General features: G+C 35.7%; 1 protein-coding gene across 1 annotated transcript; it reads right to left on the bottom strand.

Annotated features, from left to right (window-relative positions):
• Positions 1–4,210: 4,210 nt before the first annotated feature.
• LOC116104570 (ubiquitin carboxyl-terminal hydrolase isozyme L3-like) lies at positions 4,211–10,858 on the bottom strand. The gene is made up of 2 exons (XM_031391089.1): positions 10,732–10,858; positions 4,211–4,743 (listed from the first exon to the last, which is right to left on the bottom strand). The coding sequence occupies exons 1-2, from the start codon at positions 10,856–10,858 to the stop codon at positions 4,211–4,213; spliced, it is 660 nt and encodes a 219-aa protein (XP_031246949.1).
• Positions 10,859–14,701: the final 3,843 nt, after the last annotated feature.

Raw genomic sequence — 14,701 nt, 5'->3', positions numbered from 1 at the left:
CTGCATTCTCCTATTTGTCTGATGAGGGACATCAAAGCTGAATCCATTTCTAGCTATTCTGAGCAGAGGTTCTGTGAACATGGATATGTAAGTGTCTCTATAGCTGAATATGAAGTTTGGGGTGTAAATGTCACAGAAAGATATAGCTGGGTTATATTTTTCTGTTTCTAGATTTTTGAGAAAACTTCACAGTGCTTTCCAAAGTGCTGAACTTATTTACACAACCACCACAGTGTTTAAGAGTTAGCCATTTACTACATCATTGGTAACATTTGTATTCTGATTTGGGTGAGATAGAATCTTAAAGTACTTTTGATCTGCATTTCTTTAATGGCTAAGGTTGTTGAGCACTTTTAATGGTGTTTGGTGTGTTTTGTATCCTGCCACCTTGATGAATCCAGTGATTCTCTTAGATCATTACTACCAAAAGGACAGAATAAGTTTTTTTTAGATCTAGCAGGCCTCCATATAACTGTAATACCATGGTATCCCTCATTTAATTATTAAAAGCAGTTGTAGGCTTCATTTTAAGTTTTCTTAATTGTGAATAAGTTTTAATATTCATTAAATACCTTCAATATGCAACAAGATTATGGTTACCTTCTATTTAAGGGCTTAATTATGAACATTTTAATGTATATTAATAAGAGAGACTATTAGATTGGTAATGCATTAAATTGATCCTTTATGATCAATTTTTTGTGTAGTCTTTGCCTATGAGAGACACTAGCTGAGTGCCAATAATGAATGCATCAAGAGCATAAGGAATTTAACATATAAGTCACTCAAAAAGGAAAAATCACATTTATCACAGTCAACCTATTACATTGTACACAAGAAAAAGCCTAACATGAATTTTACTTCAGTTTTTAATTATTAATTTTAGTTCAGCTTTAATATTTGAATCCATCACAAGCTTAAATATATCTGTTCATAAATGTTATTTAATTACAAATACATTTGAAATTTCCTTGCAATCCAAGATATTTTTGTATGTAACTATTCTATAATTCATCATAAATGAAAAGTATTTTTCAAATTTAATTCTTATAAACTTTGTCAGGACCAAGAGTTATAGATATGTTTTAGTTGGACAAGTGCCTGTTACACAAGGAGGTGCTAACTTATGGAACCATCTTTCTGACAGCCATATTCACTTTGCTCCTGCATGGGTATGTTTCCTACATTGGTTCCTATAGTGGTTAGAATATGCTTGGCCATGAGATGAGGTGTGGCTTTCTTTGAATACATGTGGCTTTGTTGGAGGAAGTGTGCCACTACGTAGGTGAGCTTTGAGAGATCCAAGCACACAAGCCCAGCCCTGTAGGGAGGGGCCCTCCTGCTAGCTGCCTGTGGAATGAAGCTAGTCTCCTGATAGCTTTTGACTTTGGATCAAAATGTAGAACTCTCAGTTCCTCCAGCAGCATGTGTGCCTGCATGCTGCCATGCTTCCTACCATAAAGATAATGGACTAAACCTCTGACCCTGTAAGCCAGCATCATTTAAATGCTGACCTTTATAATAGTTCCTTTAGTCATGGTGTCTCTTCAATGGAAATCCTAACCTAGACAGTTCTTGTTTCTAATTTTCTACTTTTTCTATTAGATTTTTTTTTTTACTTGCATTTCAAATGTTCTATCCTTTCTTGGTTTCCCCTCTGAAATACCCCCTTTACCCTTCCCCCTCCCCCTGCTTACCAACCCACACTCTCCCACTTCCTGGTCCTGACATTCCCTTACACTGGGACATAGAGCCTTAAAAGGACCAAGTGCCTCTCCTCCCATTGATGGCCTACTAGGCCATCCTTTGCTACATATGCAACTGGAGCCATGGGTCCCACCATGTGTACTCTTGGTTAGTAGTTTAGTCCCTGAGAGTTCTGGGGGTTAATTGCAGCCCTATAGGAGGAACAACAATACGATCTACTGTTTTAAAAATAGTGTCACCATATACTTTGTTGTCTCATGCTTTGGGCTTTTGTCCACTGTGCAAATGCTCTTGTGATCTAGACTGTTATACTTGTCAATGGTTTTCTGTTTTATAATGCTGAAGTGTCACTCATCTTATTGAAGTACTTTAACTTAATTTGCAGTTCACAAACTGAAGGATATTTGGGATGGCATACCTTGGGGTGGTTTTGAATAAGATGAGGTCAGAGGTTTGTGAACATATTATAGAGGAATAAATGATAGAAAGAATATTAAAACAGGTATTATTAAAAACTAATTTATATTACTGTAGAATTGTTTTGGGATAAAACAGTTTACCATGAATATGCTTAAACCTGAAAATTCAGATACAACAGGATAAAGGAAATAAGGAATAAGGGTGCCAAGAAAAACGTTAAAAAATCTGCTAATGGTTTTATCATCTCCCCTTAAGATGGCTTCTTCTTTATATGTGTACTCTTGTGTATTGGCATAAAAAGCAATGTAATATTTATGTGAAGAATTATTGAAGGTCCAGTACTAGATGTGACAGGCTATAGTGTCAATTTCCATCAACACTAATGGTCAGTTACTATTCAAAATATTAAATTTACTACATCCTAGAAAAAGCAAAAAAGTAATCTTCCAACAAAACTAAAAGAAGTTAGCCACATGAACAGAATTCCAATTCTAACAACAAAAATAACAGGAAGCAACAATTAATTGTCCTTAATATCTATTAATATCAATGGACTCAATTTCCCTATAAAAAGACATAGGCTATCGGAGTGGGTATGTAAACAGGACCCAACATTTTGCTGCATACAGGAAACCCACCTCAGTGACAAAGACAGACACTACCTCAGAATAAAAGGCTGGAGAACAATTTTCCAAGCCAATGGTCCCAAGAAAAAAGCTAGAGTAGCCATTCTAATATTGAATAAAATCAACTTTCAACCTAAAGTGATCAAAAAAGATAAGAAGGGAGACTTCATACTCATCAAAGGTAAGATCTACCAAGATGAACTCTTAATTCTGAACCTCTATGCTCCAAATGCAAGGGCATCTACATTCATAAAAGAAACTTTACTAAAGCTCAAAGCACACATAGCACCACACACAATAATAGTGGGAGACTTCAACACCCCACTCTCTGCAATGGACAGATCATGGAAACAGAAACTAAACAAAGATATTGTAAGACTAACAGAAGTTATGAAACAAAAGGATTTAACAGATACCTATAGAACTTTTTATCCTAAAACAAAAGGATATACCTTCTTCTCAGCACCACATGGTATCTTCTCCAAAATGGACCATATAATTGGTCACAAATCAGGCCTCAACAGATACAAGAAGATGGCATTTGTTTGCTTTATTTTGAGACAGTTCTGCTGTGGTAATGTTGTCCTCAAACTGGGCATGCCTCTGCTTTCCCAGTGCAGAGATTGGTGGGGTTCCCTATGTAGCCCATGGCTAGTCTGAAACTCATAATCCTCCTGCTTTAGTTTCCAGAGTCCTGAGATTCCAAGGGTGTCCCATGCTCACTGACATTTCCTTGACTTAAATCGTTGAGTAAAGGTTACCAGTAGCAAAGGCTGGTTCTGTTGGATGCAGAACTTGATTTCTCTCTTCCCAGTGTGGTACTTTCATGATCATAAAATCAGAAGACTCAAACATTACCTCAATGGTGATGAGGATGACGATCATCCACTCCAGGTGGAGTGCTCGCTTCTCACTTGAGGTGACTCCACATTAGGTCTGTTAGTTCCATGCAGTGTTGAAGTTTTTCATTCATGACCTTAACTCTTCGAGTGATGCTAAGGAACTGGCAGGTCTTGTCATAAAGCTCCTCCAGGTTCCCTCTGTCCCATTAGAAGTCAGGGGTGACCAAGAAGTCGGAGCTCAGGTTTATTCAGTTCCTGAGGGCAAAGAGCTCACCCATTTTCTGCATAACTTCCTTATGAGACAGTTTGACTTTCTTTCCAGCTTTTAATGCTTCTGGAATGGACTGAATCAACTCAATAAATTTGTCCAGGGTTGCTTCCCAAATAGCCAGCTTCACTGAGAGACAAAGATGGTTGGAGAAAGCAAGTGTCTCTAGAAGTGTTTTTTTTTTTTTTTTTTTACAGGTAAAGCCAAAGTTTATTCACATAAAGTTTAATTAGTCAAGTTAATGAAAGTTTTAAAATTATTAAAAATTTTGTATTAAAAATTTTGAGTTAGTTATGGCATTAGAAATTTAACTTTTGTTGCAAATAATACAGTATTTGGTATTTCTCTCAGGATTCTATGGTACCTGAGAGAGCAATTGCATTAAATCTTAACTCATTAGGGTCACGTTCCATGAACTTCTTGCAAACTTCTATGGCATCCTCTAACAACGTCTCATCACTAGTTTTTCCATGGTTAATTGGAAATAGTTTCTGTCCATCTAATTCATAGAGATGCCCATCTACATGAACTAACACAATACAATGAAGATCTACTTTTTCATCTACACTTGGTGCCTCAGTCTGACGTTCATGTGCACTGGTTTCATGTGTAACTTGAATGGCGTCATAGATCTCCAGGTATTTGGCTCTCTCTTCAGGGCTCATTGATACAGACTCCTCCAGGAACTTTTTCAATGTTGACCCTGATTCAAAGTGCATCTTAACTTTGTTGTTCGCAATGGTGCACATTAATCCAATCGTTCCGCAGGCATTGCTGATGGTCTGTTTCATAAAATATACTGATGGTGTAACATCTTGTCCAGCAAGTACTGACAGGAGCCTGAAATAGCTGTCTCCTGAGAGGCTCTGCTTGTGCCCGACTAATATACAAGTAGAGGCTTACAGTCATCTGTTCGACTGAGCACAGGGCCCCCAGTGAAGGACCTAGAGAAAGGACGCATGGGGCTGAAGGGTTAGCAGCCCCTTAGGATGAACAACAATATGAACTAACTAGTACCTTCAGAGCTCCCAGGACTAAACCACTCACCAAAGAGTACACATGGTGGGAATCATGGCTCTAGTAGCACATCTAGCAGAGGATGGCCTAGTCAGTCATCAATGAGAGGAGAAGTCCTTGGTCCTTGGTCCTGTGAAGGTTCTATGCCCCTAGTGTAGGGGAATGCCAGGGCCACGATGTGGGAGAGGAGCAGGGGGAAGGAGAATGGAACAGGTTTCTTTTTTTTTTTTTCAGAGGGGTAACAGGGAGAGGAGATATCATTTGAAATGTAAATAAAGAAAATATCTAATAAAAATATTAAATTTTAAAAATTCCATAAATAATTCATAAGCTTGAAACATATTTTAGAGTTGTTTTATCATTAGTTCTTCTTGATATCTATAGGATCAATACTCATCATATACATGCCTGTAAACTACAGTATGTGCAGAAATGTGTCTCATCACTCTCAATAACCAGTTGTAGTTCCTGAACACATCCCCATAAAGATAAAAAGTAATACTAAGATTTCCTACGATAGTAAACAAAATTTTTTCTCCTGAAGTTCAAGGAGACCAGCATAAACCTATTATTTTCTACGAGATATATAGAAATATAGATGTTATCTAGTTAAAAATCATAAAATGTGTGAAAAGACGCGAGAGTTCTAATTAATATTTTATTTATTTATTTATTTGGTTATTTATTTTTGCTTTTTTTTTTTTTCGAGACAGGGTTTCTCCGTATATCCCTGGCTGTCCTGGAACTCACTCTATAGACCAAGTTGGCCTGGAACTCAGAAATCTGCCTGCTTCTGCCTCCCAAGTGCTGGGATTAAAAGTGTGTGCCACCACTGCCCGGCTCAAGTAATATTTATTAAAGAACATTTTAAAACAGTTTTCTAACTTGCTTCTTTCACAAAAATTCATGTAAGTCACTACAAAATAAGAATTTTATATAAAGCTTATAGAAATAAAATTTTCCAATTAAAAAATTGAAAGCTAAGTGTATGGCATTTTTCCTTAAGTTTTACTTACCAGGAGGTGGGACAAATTATTTTGAAATTCTAAGCTGTAATAAAATGGGCCAATATAGAAAGGTTTAACAATTAGTATGAGTAAGATGATCTCTTTGGTGAGCATGATGAAATTGATGAAATAAATGTTAATTCAGGCATCCTTTAAAATAGCAGAGAATCAGCAAGTGTCAGTATTTAAACAAATATCTTTCCAAAAGCAAGAAAAATTGATTGAATTGTTACAATTAACCATAGATTTTCTACTTAGTAGCAGTATATAATCTTGTTAAACTATGAGAAAAAAAAGCATTGTGCAAGCTCTATATACATAAAACATAAAATAGTTTAAAAAATTATTGCTATTAATGTATTTAGCAAAAACTTTAAACAGTACAAACACTTATTTCATATAAAAAGAAATTTCTCCATAAGATAATTAAATATGACAAAATTATCAGGTTGGTATAACAAAATATGAACCAGATATTAAACATAATTCTTGAACTACTTGGGTATTATAGAATTTATTGTTTGTAAATATTCATAGAGTTTTTACATAAATATTCAAAAGATAATGTAACTTTCTCTTATACTGAAATTATTCTAAAGTGTAATCGTCACTTACTACTAGGATCACGACTTTGAAAACTTCATTTTATATAAACTATTAAACTATTATTTAGTTTAGAATTGTCATTTATTTCAAATTTATTCATTTAGCACTTTTGTTGCATAATACTTTCTTTATATTCAAAACCTACTTCCAGAATTAGTAGCATAAATCTGAAATTATGAACTTCTGCTACAGCAGGAAGAATAAACTTCGTCCTAAGAGAGACTCACTGCATAATTTTCTGGTTAATTTCACTTTTAAAATGGCTTGGATCTTTCCTTAACCTTGTTTATTCATTTATTTATGGCAAAGATTTGTGTGATGATGCTGACTTTAATGTGAAATGGCAATTACAAGGAAAAATGAGATATTCAATAATCATTCAAAAAAATGAGCCAAGGTGTAAATAAATTCCCATGCATCATGTATGGGTCCATCTTTCATGTTAGTAGCACAAATGTGCATGAGAAGCTAGTATTGCAAGATCAAATATTATATCATATTTTGCACAATTATGGAAATCAGAGCCTCATTTCAGACCAGAGTTTTAAAGCAGCGATTCCATTTCTGATTTCACTAATTTGGCATGGCTGTTTGGGTTCATGTTTCTTCTCGGCTTCTCTAGGAGAACCAAATCAATTCTTCATTAACTCACATTTCAAGTAAAATAATGTGCAAGTGTCTACAGTAATTTCTGCTTCAAAATTTAATTTTCCCTACAAATATTGAGACACATTCTAACTAAAATTAATTAAATATTGGGCTTATAATTGTAGCCATCAGATTTTTGTCAGCTTGACAAATATATGGAGAAAACAATTTGAAATGAGAAACATTTATTTTTACCTCACTGCTTCAGGGGTTTCACTTCAAGATTAACTCTATCCATTATTTTGAGCTTGGGACATGCAAAGCATCATGGCAAAGTGTGCAAGCGGAGAGGGTTCTTCCCTATAGGCAGCCAGGATGTGTTGAAAGAGAATGCTGTCAGGAAATACTTCAAAGTGAAAAAATTACTTTGACCTGTGAGAAATGATAGCACAGTATTAGGAATGGAGGTCATCCAATAAAAAGGGGATGGGGCTATACTCCTGTAGAGAATATATAAATACACAATTTGAAATACATTTTGAAAACTCTTCAGGCAACTTTACATTTTCCTGCAATGATAAATACTGTCACTTGTATATTTAAATGTAAGAATTAGAGACTTCAAATGATATAATAGCCTATTTTTAGACACAGAGGGATAGTTGGATTTTGTCAACTCTAAAGAACTTAGACATATCTGGGAAGAACAATTTCTTTTTGTTTTCTTTTATTGAATATTTTTTTATTTACATTTCAAATGTTATCCCTTTTTCAGGTCTCCCCTCTGGAAATTCCCATCCCATCCCCTCTCCCCCTGCCTCTATGAGGGTGTTATCCCACTCTCCCACCCACCCACCCACTCCTACCTTCCTGCCCTGGTATTTCCCTATACTAGGGCATTGAACCTCCACAAGACCAAGGGTCACTCCTCCCACTGATGTCCACCATGGTCATCCTCTGACATATACAAGCTGGAGCCATGGGTCACTCCATGTGTAGTCTTTGGCTGGTGGATTAGTCCCTGGGAGCTCTGGGAGGGCTGGTTGGATGTTATTGTTCTTCCTATGAGGTTGGAAACTCCTTCAACTTCTTCAGTTCTTTCTCTAACTCATCCATTGGATACGCAGTGCTCAGTCCAATGGTTGGCTGCCAGGATCTGCCTCTGTATTTGTCAGGCTCTGGTAGAACCTCTCAGGAGACAGCCATATCAGGTTCCCATCAGCATCTGCAATAGTGTCTGGGTTTGGTGTCTGTATATGGAATGGATCCCCAGGTGGGGCAGTCTCTGGATGGCCTTTCTTTCAGTCTCTGCTCCACACTTTGTTGCCATATTTCCTCCTGTGAGTATTTTGTTCCCCCTTCTAAGAAGTCACAAAAGAACACACATGGTATACACTGACTGATAAGTTGATATTAACCGAAAAGCTCAGAATACACAAGATACAATTCACAGACCATATGAAGCTCAAGAAGAAGGAAGACTAAAGTGTGGTTTTTCAATTAAGAAAAATTTTCAAGTAAGAAAAATTTTCCATCCAGATTGATTGTGAGTATTTTATCATTAATGATTGATATAAGTGGAAAGAACACTGTGCAGGTAACAGGCCAGACTGGTCGTCTTCCATAAGGAGGCAGGTGAACAAGGCATTGAGATCCCACAGGCTTGGCAGTCTTCCTCAGTGACTTCTACTTCAATTCCTGCCTCTAGATTATGACCCTCCTTGAGTTCTATCTTAGTCATGGTTTGTATTCCTATACAAAACATCATAAACAAAAAGGAAGTTGGGGAGGAAAGGTTTATTCAGCTTACACTTCCACATTGTAATTCATCACCAAGGAAACTCAAGGCTAGAACTTACTCAGGCCAGGAACCTGGAGGCAGGAGCTGGTGCAGAGAACATAGAGGGATGCTGCTTACTAGACAGCTTGTTCTGCCTTGCCCAGCTTGCCTTCTTATAGAACCCAGGGCCACCAGTCCAGGGATGGCACCAATCACAATGAGCCCTTCCCCCTAGATCACTAATTGAGAAAATGCCTTACAGCTGGATCTTATGGAGACCCTCCCCCGCCAATACTACAGGATATTTCCAATATTATTGGTTACCCATCACATCTGACTGTAAGTGAAGACATCACTTATTTCAGCAGGCATGCAGTCACTCCTACTGAGTAACATACTTGGTACTGAATGGTACTGTGCATACTACAGGTGGAGAAAAGACATCATCAATATCACCCAGCCTACAACTCTGTGACCTACAATAGTAATACAATTGCAAGGTATATTGGTGCAATGTTAGCACAAATGTTCTTGAAATAACCTATCACTTTTTTATTGGATTCTATTCCATTCTATGAGAGAGAACCCTACCTGACACTGCTAAATTGTCCAAGAACTTGAGAGTAGATAGATCATGGAACCAAGGGGGAAACCTACTATTATTATTATGTTAAATGAACATAGTAACAAAGCAACTAATGGCATTTTGCTATACCCATAAATTAGTGTGAGATCGGAACCTCATTCAGCCCTCATTAGAAAAAGTTCTTCTAGAAACAGATGATGATTAATACAGACACCAACCATGCAGTGTAGAAAATGGAAAGCTTTTTAAGCATTCATCCTTAAATCACATGCCTTTATCAAACCCCTCAACTCAAGTCTCAGGGATCAATGTGGAAGGTGTAATGAAAAGATTGCACTTATCCATAAAAATGTTTTAATAAGCATCTTTACTTTGATTTTGCAGAACTTTGAAATAAATGTTAACTATTCAACATAGACTGTCTGTATCCATGGAAATGGAACACAGAATTGCTTGGTGTTAATTTGAGGTTGACCTATTAAAAACAGAAATGTAATAAAAAAGAAGTAAATTGCATCTGTATATTCAAAGGTTTATGAATCAATGCTAAAATTATTGAAATTACATTTTACTATTTCTCAGAACATAGAATAAATGCATATTAATTCATCTTATATCATCATATCAATGGATAGCTGTCCAGTATTTTGTATAAATTGGCACTCTTTCCTAACCTTTATTTATTTACATATGAAATAATAACCATAGTTGACACTTGCAGATTTGTATCTTATAATTATGTATATAATATATTTATAGTATACAAAATGCATTTTAGATTTATTTTATCTATTATTATAATATGCAAGCAAAGAATAGTTTGAAAGAAATCATTAATCAAAAAATAAACCATAGTGATTTCTATTAAAGATTTATAGTATAAAATGGAACTTAAGGGCTGTGCTCTTAGAAAAATAATTTGTACCTGTTTTTACTTTTCTCTGCTAGTCATATGTACCACTCTGATGACGTCTAATAAGTAGGAATTTTACTTCAAGGAAGGCAAATGCAGTTTCAGGAGAATGAATATACTTATTGAATATTAAGTAATTAGGACTGAGAAAATACAAACTTGAGTACATTTCTATATCTGTTCTAAAAAGACTTCTGTCATGAGACTCCTAAGTTTCTTTTGCATAATCTCATAGGCTGGGGCCTGACGAAAGACAATTAGTAGAAAGTTAATTTGAGCATAGATTCACATTTTGAAATATTATGTTTGCTCTTTCCCTCTCTGTCACCCTATCTCCAACAGACTTTCAACACAGTCTGAACCATACTGACCTGGCCAGGAGCTACAGTCCTTCACTGTAAAGCTGTAACAGCTCAGGCATCCAGCTTCTAAGACTGAGGTTGAGTATCTATTGCTTCTCCAGTGTGACTCTTGCTTCAGCAGGGTGAGTGTAACCATTTTTGGACTGTCCAGATATCTATCATCTATCATGTTAGTCCTAACACTTCACACACACACACACACACACACACACACACACACACACACACACACACACACACACACGCAAACACAAACACACACACACACAGGGATGGAGATGAAGAAGTGACTGAAGGAAAGTAGGTCCAGTGAGCGACCTAAATTGGGAATCAGCTCAGGGGGAGGCTCCAAAGCCTGACACTGTTTCTGATTCTGTGGTGTCCTTACAGACAGGAGCCTAGTATTCTGCCCTCCGAGAGGCCCAACAGGCAGCTGAAAGAATTAGATACTGGGGACTCCTGTAATTGAACTGGGAAAGGGCTGGAAGAAGCTGAGGAGGAGGGCAACCCCATGGAAGGACCAGCATTCTCAACTAACCTGGTCCCTGTGATCTCTTGGACAGAGGTACACCAACCGTGCAGCATTCACTAGTTGAAGACCCAGCTGTACCACTCTTGGGCATAAATGACAATTTTCATACTGAGTAAGCATTCCCACTACATAACAGAGGAATGGAGGTAAAACAAGGAAGGATAGGGCAAAAGAAACACACACACATACACACATACACACACACACACATAAAAATAATAATAATAATTATAAAATCTTGAAAATATCTGTATAGAATCTAAGGAAAACACTAAAAACCCATTATATGTAGTATGCACATAATGTTTTCAAATAATAAATGTCCTATTTTGTAAAGTACAGTATAGGCAACATGAACAATACATAGGTTTATTTCAGAATTGCTATCATTTATAAAAGAATGGAAACTACATGTAATCTTATGCTTTGGTTTTATCCATTCCCACTTTACAATTTTGAGTTAGAAATATTTTCAAACATTAACTTCTTCAACAAACATGAATCAAAAGTCTTAGTATATTGTATAGCAAATGGTAAATTAACAGTTGTTAATTGTGTTCAGCAAATGTCATTTATCAATCAAATATGACTGAACAGTGTCAGAAGAAAAAGGCAATAAAAAGTAAGTAAGGAAAACAAGCTTCATCCTCTAAGATTCTAACACAAGGACAGTGATTCCCAAATTACATCTGTGTATCAACTCCTTAGAAAAAACGTAACATAAAACCAGATTCCGCTGGCCTGGAAAAACAAAGTCAAAGGAAACTTTTATTAGACACTGATTTTTAAGTTGAGGAAAGAGGATAATATCACCTAGAATATTCCGTGTTTGAAGACATCATGTTAGTTCAGGCTGAAGTTTTGTTATACTTAAATGAATACACAGAAAAATAATACACCAAAGTGTGCATGGAAGTAAACTGTGCCATATCCTATGATTATTTTAGATATGAACAAATCAGTACATATTAACTGACAGAATTTGAGCCTTATTCTAAAGTCAGTGGAAGTCTAAGAAGTAGCTTGAAGGATGGCTGTGTCACTTGGATTGAGGAGCAGCAAGGAAAAATCAGAGGCAAGAATTCTCACCAGGATAGATCTACAATCACCTGCCAGTGAGTTAGAGAAAATAATAATTCTCTGTCCAACAGAACTATCATTGAAGATCAAGAAAAATAAATGGATGCATTTTGTGAACATTTAGAAAGCACTGGTTTTTGTTTAACTGCAATGAATTGGGACAATGAGATGAAATGGTCTCATTACGATGAATTAAGATGAACTATGGCAGAGAAGCATTTGCAGGTAAGAGTGCTTACTGCTGCTCTTCCGGAGGACCTGGTTGCCAGCATCTACATTGAAATCTAAACCATCTGTAATTTCAGTTCCAGCAAATCTAAGGTCTTTACTGACTTCTGCAGTATCTGACACTCACATGGCTCTCACGCACACATTTATACACAAGAAAAAGATGGATTATTTTAAAAAGAAAATAGACTATATATCACACTATGTCTTGAGAACACAACTAGAGACACTACTTACTCTGTATAATTGTCTAGAAAACCACACATTATCAGTCAGACAAAAAATAAATAAACTAAAATAAAAAGCCTATTGATGTATGTTTATATTATAAAACAGGTGAATGTAATACAATAATTGTTATTCAGATAGGTAAATTTCTATAGGAAGCAGTCTGACATGGGCGCACATGAAAAGAAACTTACTGAAATGTAAAAAGGCTTCTAAAGAACAATGATCATTAAGATTCACTGGAAATGACAAACACAGGCTGAAAGTTATCATTCCCTCTATGAGAATATGCCACTAGTGGTGGGAAGTTTAAAGTTTGATAAGTGCATACCAAAGATAATTCATTTTAATATAGAGGTTTGAACCAGGAGGCATTTATCAGTAATCTCTCCTGGCCTACCCTCCAGAGAACATATAAGCCTACTGTAATTCTCTGTTTGATGCATAAAATAAATCTCTGGTTCAGGTGTGAAAAGAGCTGAAGTAAGAGATCATTTTTATGGGGATGATGAAGTGGCTTAGTTGATATAGTACCAACCACACAAGTGAGAGGACTGGGGTTTGGATCCTCAGCATCCAAATAACATGTTGAGTTTGTAAGTCCACCACATGGGACCAGAAAAAGAATTCCCATGAGGATCCTATGTCAATCCTCTCAGTTATTTTATCAAACCTGATAAACTCTATGTTTGGTGACTAAACTGTGTTAAATAAAGAGATAGATATATAAATAAGTAGATAGATAGATAGATAGATAGATAGATAGACAGATAGAGGACTAAATAACTAAATATGAATAAATATGAATAAAAAGAATATGTCCAATTATGACCTCTAATCTCCATTCATCTGCAAGCAGGAGTCCATGCATACCTGTGCTCACATACACAGAGAAACAGCAAAGCACACAAGAACCACTGCTCTGTAGTTAATTTAATTACATTGAAAAGATCAATTCAACTTAGCCTTAGTTCCGTAGCTGTTCTTCCTACTGTATTTCCTTCTTACCGGAGTGCTGCAATTTTTTCTTCCAGTATTTTCTGATTCTACATTCTTATTCCATCTTCAGTGACTGTTACAGGCTTAAATTAGTCCTAAGAATTTAACCTAGAAGTGAGTATTTAAAATGTGATCTAGTCAAGTTCATTTTCTGCTCCAGTTTTTATGGTACTCATATTGGCAGACAACAAATAAGCAAACAGATAATGGCTTTAATTTTGTGCTTGTACCACACGTCAGAGTGTTTTCCAACTGTCTATATAAAGTCTATCAAAGTGAAAAATATACAAGTTATAATTACAGAGATATACAGTGTACTCTTATTTCCCATCACCAAAGTGCTGTTAACAAAAGAGAACTTACCTGTATGTTAAGAATTAAAAATTCCAGGCTAAGTGATTTTTGGAATACTATAATTTATTTGCATCCTGTATTCTCTTCATTATTTATAAGTCCACAGTTATTTTCTCTTTAATTTGTTGAATTTTTATTGACAATTTACCAGCTGTGTTTAGTGGCAATATTTTTTATTAATTGTCCCTCAGGGAAGTCATTTTCTTCGGAAAGAACAGATGTTGTTCTATTAAGGAAACCACTCTCTCCCTTCAGAGAGAATGAATGATGTTTCTAATAATGGTTTAGGTAAATGCCTCTAGTTACTAAATTACTACTTAAAATATGCAATACTTTAATATTTTGAGTGCTAACTCTAACAAATACAAACTTCAATGTATTTAGCTTTCAAAGATCATGTTTAAAATGGCATTGAACAATTCAAATAAGAATACATTTATATTGACTTTTCTATTTCTTATCATTATGAAATTATTTTGGAACCTTACATATATACATGATTAGCCTATAGATATTTTAATGTTAAAGAAATGAATACATATGTTATTTATTTTATTC

This window comes from Mastomys coucha, unplaced genomic scaffold (assembly GCF_008632895.1).
Source record: "Mastomys coucha isolate ucsf_1 unplaced genomic scaffold, UCSF_Mcou_1 pScaffold22, whole genome shotgun sequence".
Classification (NCBI taxonomy): Eukaryota; Metazoa; Chordata; class Mammalia; order Rodentia; family Muridae; genus Mastomys; species Mastomys coucha.
This window is presented reverse-complemented; position numbering and strand designations above follow the sequence as displayed.